General features: G+C 48.9%; 1 protein-coding gene across 1 annotated transcript in view; it reads left to right on the forward strand.

The window, feature by feature from the left end:
• Positions 1-1,371: 1,371 nt before the first annotated feature.
• Positions 1,372-6,362, forward strand: part of TCEB3 (transcription elongation factor B (SIII), polypeptide 3 (110kDa, elongin A)) — a gene marked incomplete at its 5' end in the record, with an annotated part of 7,565 nt that continues 2,574 nt past the window's right edge. Inside the window, 5 exons of the mRNA XM_009882774.1 lie at positions 1,372-1,446; positions 2,096-2,214; positions 2,956-4,171; positions 5,484-5,598; positions 5,830-6,040. Of these exons, the coding sequence (XP_009881076.1) occupies positions 1,372-1,446; positions 2,096-2,214; positions 2,956-4,171; positions 5,484-5,598; positions 5,830-6,040 (1,736 nt within the window). The remainder of the gene's footprint in view (positions 1,447-2,095; positions 2,215-2,955; positions 4,172-5,483; positions 5,599-5,829; positions 6,041-6,362) is intronic.

Here is a 6,362-nt window from a genome sequence, read left to right on the forward strand (position 1 = left end):
GATACAGCACAGCCAGAACTATTGCATCCCCCTGAGCATCCCCACTCAGGAGCGCTCCAACCCGCCGTTAATCTTGGTATCAGTGTTTCACTCTTCCAAAACCTTCAGTCATGGCAATGAATTCCTAAAGAGAATGGAGATGGGGCAGTGGTTTCTGGTGAACAGAAACCATCCGGTGGTTCTGCTTAAGTTAGATGAATCCTTTTCTATGTGTCAAGGAGTCTTTTCTCTCAGAAAGTAATAGCACTCTTCAAATAGGGTAAAAGGAAAAGGAAAGAAACCTCTAAACCTTTTTTGATCCTTGCATGGTGGAAGTGGAGGTGATTGGAATAGCTTAGGCCAACAGTGCTAATTTGAGCATGAGCACAGTGCTTTAAAGAGCAGATCTTCTGGATCAGGGACAGCCCTTTGTATAGCATATAGCACAGCAGTGCTGAACAAAGCCTGGGCTGTATAGGGGCCATAATAATGGGAATGCTGACGAGGCTGGTCTGTGGCTATAGCTGAGCTGTGGGAAATAACGTGAGGGGCAGCAGAGCTGTCAGATGTGTGCTGCCCTGTACTGTAACTAAGAAGTCGGTAGACATCTCAGTGAAGTGATGTCCCAAACCACCTGGGTGGCAGAGGTACAAGTACGTCCCCTTCACCTGCGGCCCCTCATCGGGTGCAAGTGGGAGAGGGCTCCTCTTCCCTCCCTGGCCTGCAGAGCAGCCGTACATGTTGGCATGGCCTCGCTTGGCAGTGTGTGTGTGGAGGAAAACAACATTTTCATTGGTGTATGGCAAAGAGAGACAAAAAGAGTGGGGTGAGAGGCAGTGGTTGTGGAAGGGATCAGTTGCCTTTTTAGCATGGACTGTAGCTGAATGGAGAGAGACTGACAGCGGAGGCTCTGCAGGGGAGATATGGCTTCCCTCTTACATCTTTAAGAGTATCTAGAAATCTTCCTTCCCTCAGTGTCTAGTCTGCAGGACTTCAGAAAGGTCTTTTAATATTTTTTTTGCCTCCTCCTCTCAACAAGTGCTGCAATTCTCAACACCAGCTTCTGAGAGTTGCAGGCTTCTGAGTACTTTCTTCCACTTGCTGGGCAACAGAATTGTGTGTGTGTCTGTTCCCGATGCTTTAAGCCAAAGATAAGTTGCAGTCCTCTGAAGAAAGCATTAATATTTGAGTGCATTTTAAGATTCTCAGATGGGCCCTTGTGGGCAAAGAGGCGATAACTTCATTACAGTTGTTCACCTTCTCAGGAACTTGATCTGGAGCAAGACAGAAGCTGTCTGCCACTTGGATCTTTCTAACAAGCTCTCGCGCAGTGCAGGATTTTCTTCCGTTCTAATCACAGTCTCTGGTTCAGTATTACAAGTCTGAACACTTTCTTCCTTGTCTCTACAGCTGCTGAAGAGTCTGAAGAGGCTGTCTGAGTTGCCCATCACAGTTGACGTTCTTGTGGTAAGAGCTGGCAAATCTCTCCCATTTCCCTCATGTCTGTCAAGTCACAGGATAACTGTTTGCCACGGCAATGCTGCTTTTCTGGGAACAGGGCTTGTTGCCTCAGCCACCTGCTACAGTCTGGTGTCAAAGGCGCGATTCTGATGTGGTTGTAGAGATAAAAGGCACGGGGAAGGCACTGTGTTAGAGCGAGTGTGGAGCTCTGTAGGACAGTTTGTCATCCTCCGTTCTCCCAGAAGCTTAACACTTGACTGGGATCCGAGGGTTGGAGCACTTCCTGAGGATCACCGCATCAGCACGCAATTGGGAAGTGCTGATCCGGACAATTATTAGTGACTTCTTCTATCTGCAGACTTACCCACAGTCATGGTAAATGCTAACTTGGGTTATCACTACAAATAATTAATGTTTGTTAAGGCAGAGTTAAGTGGTCTTGGATTTACAGAGCTGTAGGAAAGGGTATGATGGCCCCATAAAACATCATCTATTATTTGGGGTGTCTTTGCCGCTAGATGAAGGGGGTTTACTTCTACCTGGCCGGGATGGGTAGCGGGTAACTTCAGGCACTCTGGAGGAAGTTGAGCAGAGGGGAGAATGCCATGCCGAGTGTTTTGCCGAGATGAACTCATGTCCTGGTTCTCTCCTGAAGGAGACGGGTGTTGGGAAGACTGTGAACAGTTTACGGAAACACGAGCTGGTAGGAGACTTCGCAAAGAATCTTGTAGCCAGGTGGAAGAAGCTGGTGCCAGTGTCCCAAGATGCAGCCAGGTAAGTGAACCTCTTTGGTGATCTTGGTGGATCGGCTTTGTTAGGTTTTTGCAGTGGGGATGATAAACCTCTCTGACCAAGGTAATACAAGTGAAGGTTCTGGGAAAACTTGTGGGACACGTGTGCTAACTCTGCAGGGGTTTTTTTGCCATCCTTTGGTAGAAACCTCCTGCATCCGCTGGCCATGGAGCATTGGGCTGCTGGTAGCCACAGGTTTGGGTGAAAGTTGGGACCAGTTTTCCAGACTTGGTGGTTTGATGAAGCGATTCACAGCAGAGGCCAGCAAAGTGCCCTTAGTACAGCAAGAGATGCAATTTGTTGTGTCCTGTGTTATGATGGGTGCCGAAGCCCCAGTTATTGATGATATTGATGATGGCTGTGGTGTCCCTCCAGGCCGAACTGGCGACCTGGGGGACGTGTTTCCCGTAGGCACCACGCAGCCAGCAGTGTGTAGGCACGGAGACGGCTCTGTGCACATCTGTCTCTGCTTCCCAGGGAACTCTCACGCCTCTCGTCCTAACACAAATGCCAAATGAATTCCTGCACTAGAGGTGCACTTTCGAAATCCCTCAATGGACTGTGCCTGAGAGCATTAGTGGTGGTCTTGCCACAAAACTACCAACTACAACCTTAGTCTGCTGTAAGACAGGTTTCCCTCCAGGTGGTCCGTGGGGAGGGGCTCTTTTAATTCATATTGCGACACTTTAGTCTATTTTCTTTTTTTGTTTTTAATCCTTTCAGAAATAACCTAGATTCTGAAGAACGTGACTATGAGAGGAGCAGCTCAAGTAAAAGACATCAAGAACCTTCCCTCCGAGAAGATGAGGAACCTGACCAGGAGTATTCAGAAGCCTTCCAGCCATCTTGCAGCCAGTCCTATAGCCCAGCTCATAGGGAAAAGAAGTCCAAAAGGTATCCTAAGCCTGAGAGAGCCCATGAGACTTACAGCTATAACAGCCAGGAGGGGAAGGGTTGGGACAGATCTTCCCCATTGCTCTCCTCAGATCAGGAGTACTCGGACTACGGACAAGCTGTGTCTCCTGAGCCAAGTGAGAGCCCTCAGGATGTGTACACAGACCCTTATGCGTCTGAGGAGCAGGAAGAACCGACAGTATTTCGTCGGAAAGCCAGTAAAGGCCACAGCTTTCAGGAGAAGCTGGGGGCAAGCCGGGAGAGGAACCCTGGTGAGTTCTATGACAAAGGGAACGTGAGTCGAAGCAAAGAGCACAAGTCTTCTCACAAGAAGCAGCGACTTGATGGCAGAGCGGAGGACAGGACCTCTGCCTTCAGCCCAGAAAGATTGCAGAAGACCTCTTTTAAAGAGCAGCTCCGAGAAGCCCCCATGGCAGGAGGCAGCAAGGAGAAACAGAGGATGTCAGATGGCACCAAGAAGGAGAAGAGCCGAGAAAGTGGTACCTCCAAAAAGGAGAAGTTGCACACGTTGCCGCACTTGGAAGAGTCTTTGGATAACCATGTTAAGAAGCAAAAACATCGGGACTCTGAAAGAAGCAAATTGGAAAAGGCCAAGCTGAGCCTGGAGACCTCTACCACAGAGCGGGAGAAACGGAAGGCTGAGAGTGACTCGTCAAATAGGATTAAAGAAAAGGGGATTTCTGGGAGCTTAAAATCTTCAGAGGGGAAGCGCAAATCCTCTGAGGTGGACAAAAAATCGATGGGCTTTTCCTCCAATTTTGGGGAGGGGGAAGCAGAGGATGAATTTGAACAACCTACAATGTCCTTTGAGTCATACCTCAGCTATGACCAGCCCCAGAAAAAGAAAAAGAAAGCAGTCAAACCCTCTGTGTCAGCTGGTGACAAAGACCAAGGGCACAGCAAACAGAATGGATCCAAAGCCAGTACCAACAGCTCAAGCTCGAGTCAGAAAAGTCCAAGCCACAAGCGGACAAGTGAGAAAAGGGCAGAGAAGGAACCACCAGAGACTCCTAAACCAAAGAGGGTAAGGTTTTGAAGGATCTGCAAGTGAACCAAGAAGGTGGGATCAGCTGCTCTCGGTCCTCTGTCACCTGGGCCGCCTTAGTTTTCCCCTTGGAGGTGCTGGCTGTGTTCTGCATCAGGCTGTGCTTGTGGTGTCTCATTGGTATCTAGATCTGTGACTCCTGGTTTCTGCTGGGAGACACCGTGTGTTCCATGTGCCCTGCGCTGCAGGCATCGCTTTGTGCTGGTCGAGTGGAAGTCTGATGGAAGAGTGGGTAAAGGGGGAGGGTGGAAAAAAATGCAATAGGCCATACCCTCTTTATTGAAACTGGGGAGAGTGAAAGAGAACACCTTCAGCTAAATACTCGTATGAAAGCATGTTGGATGTGCCACGCTTGTTAAGCATGCAGAATATCTTTACATGTGAGTCTGCTTAGAATCTGGCCTAATAGGCAGTGCATCTCCACCTGCTAGCAAGTGTCTAGTTCCCATGTCTCCTCTCAAGTATTAATGCTTCTCTAAAATGAACCTTTTTTTATGTATATCAGTGCTGCAGTTCTATTAACTAAATCTATTGGTCCCCACAAATGGGGGAGAAATGAGTGGACTGGTGTTATAATGCAGCTAATTCTAGAAGAAAGACCACCTTCGGTTAAAGATTGAAAAAAGAGCCATATTCCTGTACATATTGATTGCTACGTGCGTGTCAGGGTTTTGTATATAAATAGGGACTAATATATGGAACTTTGACTGCTGAATGTTTTTACTCAACTTTGAAACACTTTGCTCTTCAAAAAGTGGGTTTAGAATCTTCACAGCCTTTTACGATGCTGTGAAGGGGCCTCATATCATAGTTTTAGCTTTCCCCGACTTTGGGAGGTTCCCCTCTCCTCCACCACTGCAGAGTGTTTGGTCAGAGGCAGGGAGGAGGAGAAGAGGCAGAACGGGGAAGTGAGTGTTTGCAATGAGGAAATGTTTCTGGCAGCTTTCTCTCCTGTTTTTTTCACTAGTTCTTTGCATTGTTAATCTGACTTGGGCTCTTGCTGGAGGCCTTCAGCACGGAACCCTGGAGGGTAAAGATGTGGATGGCTCTGAGTGGAGGGAGCTGAGAGATTCCAAGCCTGATTTTTGGCTTCTTTATGTTGACAGCCAAGACAGAGCCACAGCGATGTGGCAGAGGGACGTTTGTGGCGTCAGAGGCCATTTCCTGGTGCCAGCTGATCCGCACTGAGCGGCTTATTTGAAATACCGAACAAAACACAGTTCAGCGCTGTTTGTACACTGGCTGCATGTAACATTCTCGTCTTACGTGCGTATACATTGTCTCCTTCCAGATACTTTTAGATGTGGTCCCAACATTACCAGACATCCCACTGCCACCGATCCAGGCCAACTACCGCCCTCTTCCTTCAATCGAGTCTATTACCTGCTCCCAGACAAAAAGGAAAGGTATGTTGCACAGGCAAATAGGCTCTAGCAGAAATGAGGAAGATGCTTTGCTGACCCTTCTGGACTCTTGGGCTTTGGACTTGCCCTTCCCAAACTAGGTTGCAGGTCTCATAGAGAAGGCCTGGCCCTTCGGGTTACTTCTGGGGGACTCTGATTAGTGTCTCCCTTGCTGTTCCTCAGGGTGGGCTCTTTGCTCTCTTCCCTTCTTACTCCAAGTCTTTCACTCTACAGCAGTGTCCTCGCCAGTTGAAGAGAGCGAAGCAGGTTTTACAGGCCGCCGGTTGAATTCAAAGATGCAAGTGTATTCAGGCTCTAAAACTGCCTACCTCCCAAAGATGATGTCTCTGTATCAGCAGTGTATCCGTGTCCTCAGTAACAACATTGACTGTAAGTACCTTTCCTCGTCTGCCTTAAAGCCACGCTGCCATGCAGATACACTGCTGTCTTGGTAACTCCTTTGGACCTATCCCAGCGGCATCGGGCTTGGAGCATGTGAGCAGGTGGTTGCCCCTTGTCGCAAGGCAAGCTAGCGACTATGGGACACCTCTCCCGCAAAGCTCAGGTGCTGCGGAATGGGCAGCCAGCACGATTTCGGGGAGCGCTCAAGCACTGGCCATAGTGGTACAGAACGCCTTGCGCCGGCCCTTCTCAACTTGGAGAGACTGGTGCCTGGTGACTCACTGCAGCTATTGCACCGACGGTTCCTTTCTCCTTCCCCTCGCACGGTGCAGTGGCGTGCAGCACTGCAGTTGTTTCCAGTGCAT

This window comes from Charadrius vociferus, unplaced genomic scaffold, assembly GCF_000708025.1.
Source record: "Charadrius vociferus isolate BGI_N301 unplaced genomic scaffold, ASM70802v2 scaffold783, whole genome shotgun sequence".
Classification (NCBI taxonomy): domain Eukaryota; kingdom Metazoa; phylum Chordata; class Aves; order Charadriiformes; family Charadriidae; genus Charadrius; species Charadrius vociferus.